The 1,142-nt window shown below is 39.0% G+C and overlaps 1 protein-coding gene across 1 annotated transcript; it reads left to right on the forward strand.

Annotated features, from left to right (window-relative positions):
• Positions 1–537, forward strand: PHALS_02375 (uncharacterized protein; the record flags this gene model as incomplete). The annotated part of the gene is made up of 1 exon (XM_024716865.1): positions 1–537. The coding sequence occupies one exon, from the start codon at positions 1–3 to the stop codon at positions 535–537; it is 537 nt and encodes a 178-aa protein (XP_024582421.1).
• Between the last annotated feature and the right edge of the window lie 605 nt (positions 538–1,142).

Here is a 1,142-nt window from a genome sequence, read left to right on the forward strand (position 1 = left end):
ATGAACTCTTACGTTTCGGTCAGTTGTGATGAGCTCACGGATGCTCAGAAAAAGAAGTTTCTAAAGACATTGAAAGTATCGTTTACTGCTTCTCAAGTTAAAAGCTCTTCAAAGAAATTAGCACTTCACCCGGAAAATGCGAAAAAATGGAAAAAGGCTGCTCAAGCTGGCAAAGGAGTTTCAATTGTGTTTTCACCAGGTGAAATTGCTGCATCGCTAAATATGGACGGAGACGCTCTTACGGGGTCTGGAATGAGTGGAGGTTCGTTATGGAGTTGGATCAAAGATAAAGCGTGGCCATGGCTACAAGAAAATGTTTGGCCTGTAGTTAAACCACTGGTATCTGGTGTTGTTGATCAAGGCGCTCAAGCTCTTGGAGCCTATACGGGACAGCCAGGATTAGTGAATGCTGTTCGGGGTGAAGTAAAGAATCTTACTGGGGTTGGTGTCTGTAAAAAAGGATCGCCTGAGATGAAAGCTAAGATGGCTAAACTACGCTCAATGCGAAAGACTGGAGGATCTTTCAGATTATCATAAATCACCAGTCCCGAATGAATTCGTCTGGGCTTCAGACCAATATCTACTTGTGTAGGGATGACATAAGTCATTTCTTTCATATAGAAGTTTTCTATATTTTTTTCGATTTCATCAAACGGAACATTGAAGACATCCTCTAAGCGAAATTGGTACCGTCTATCAGCAATTAGATACTTGAATTTCATATACGGGTTTATTTGAATCAATTGATGTTTGATGAGGTCGAATTCGTTTATCGTGTTAATCTGACTTTTATATATTTGCAGTTCCTTGATTTGCTCAGCGAGTATTCGGTTTTTCCTGTGAATCATAGATAGTTCCTTCTTATACATTTGGATTTGGATTATATTATGATGCTGAGTACAGTAATCTCCCTTTTTTGCTTCTCTGGTGCCTTTTTTGTGATGTATTTACACATCCTGTTCATCTATATTTAGACCAATATTGTTTCTCTAGTGTTGACATTCTGTTCTTATTAATCAAACGGAGGTTATTTTCAGGCTCCCAAGTGTTGGAGCTGTCGTCATATCCAACCCCTTTGACTAAATATTTGTGCTTACCATTCTTTAGTGTTTTATGATCAACTATCTTCTCAACCTCCCAGA

Source organism: Plasmopara halstedii (genome assembly GCF_900000015.1).
Source record: "Plasmopara halstedii genome assembly, contig: Scaffold_1898, whole genome shotgun sequence".
NCBI lineage: Eukaryota > Oomycota > Peronosporomycetes > Peronosporales > Peronosporaceae > Plasmopara > Plasmopara halstedii.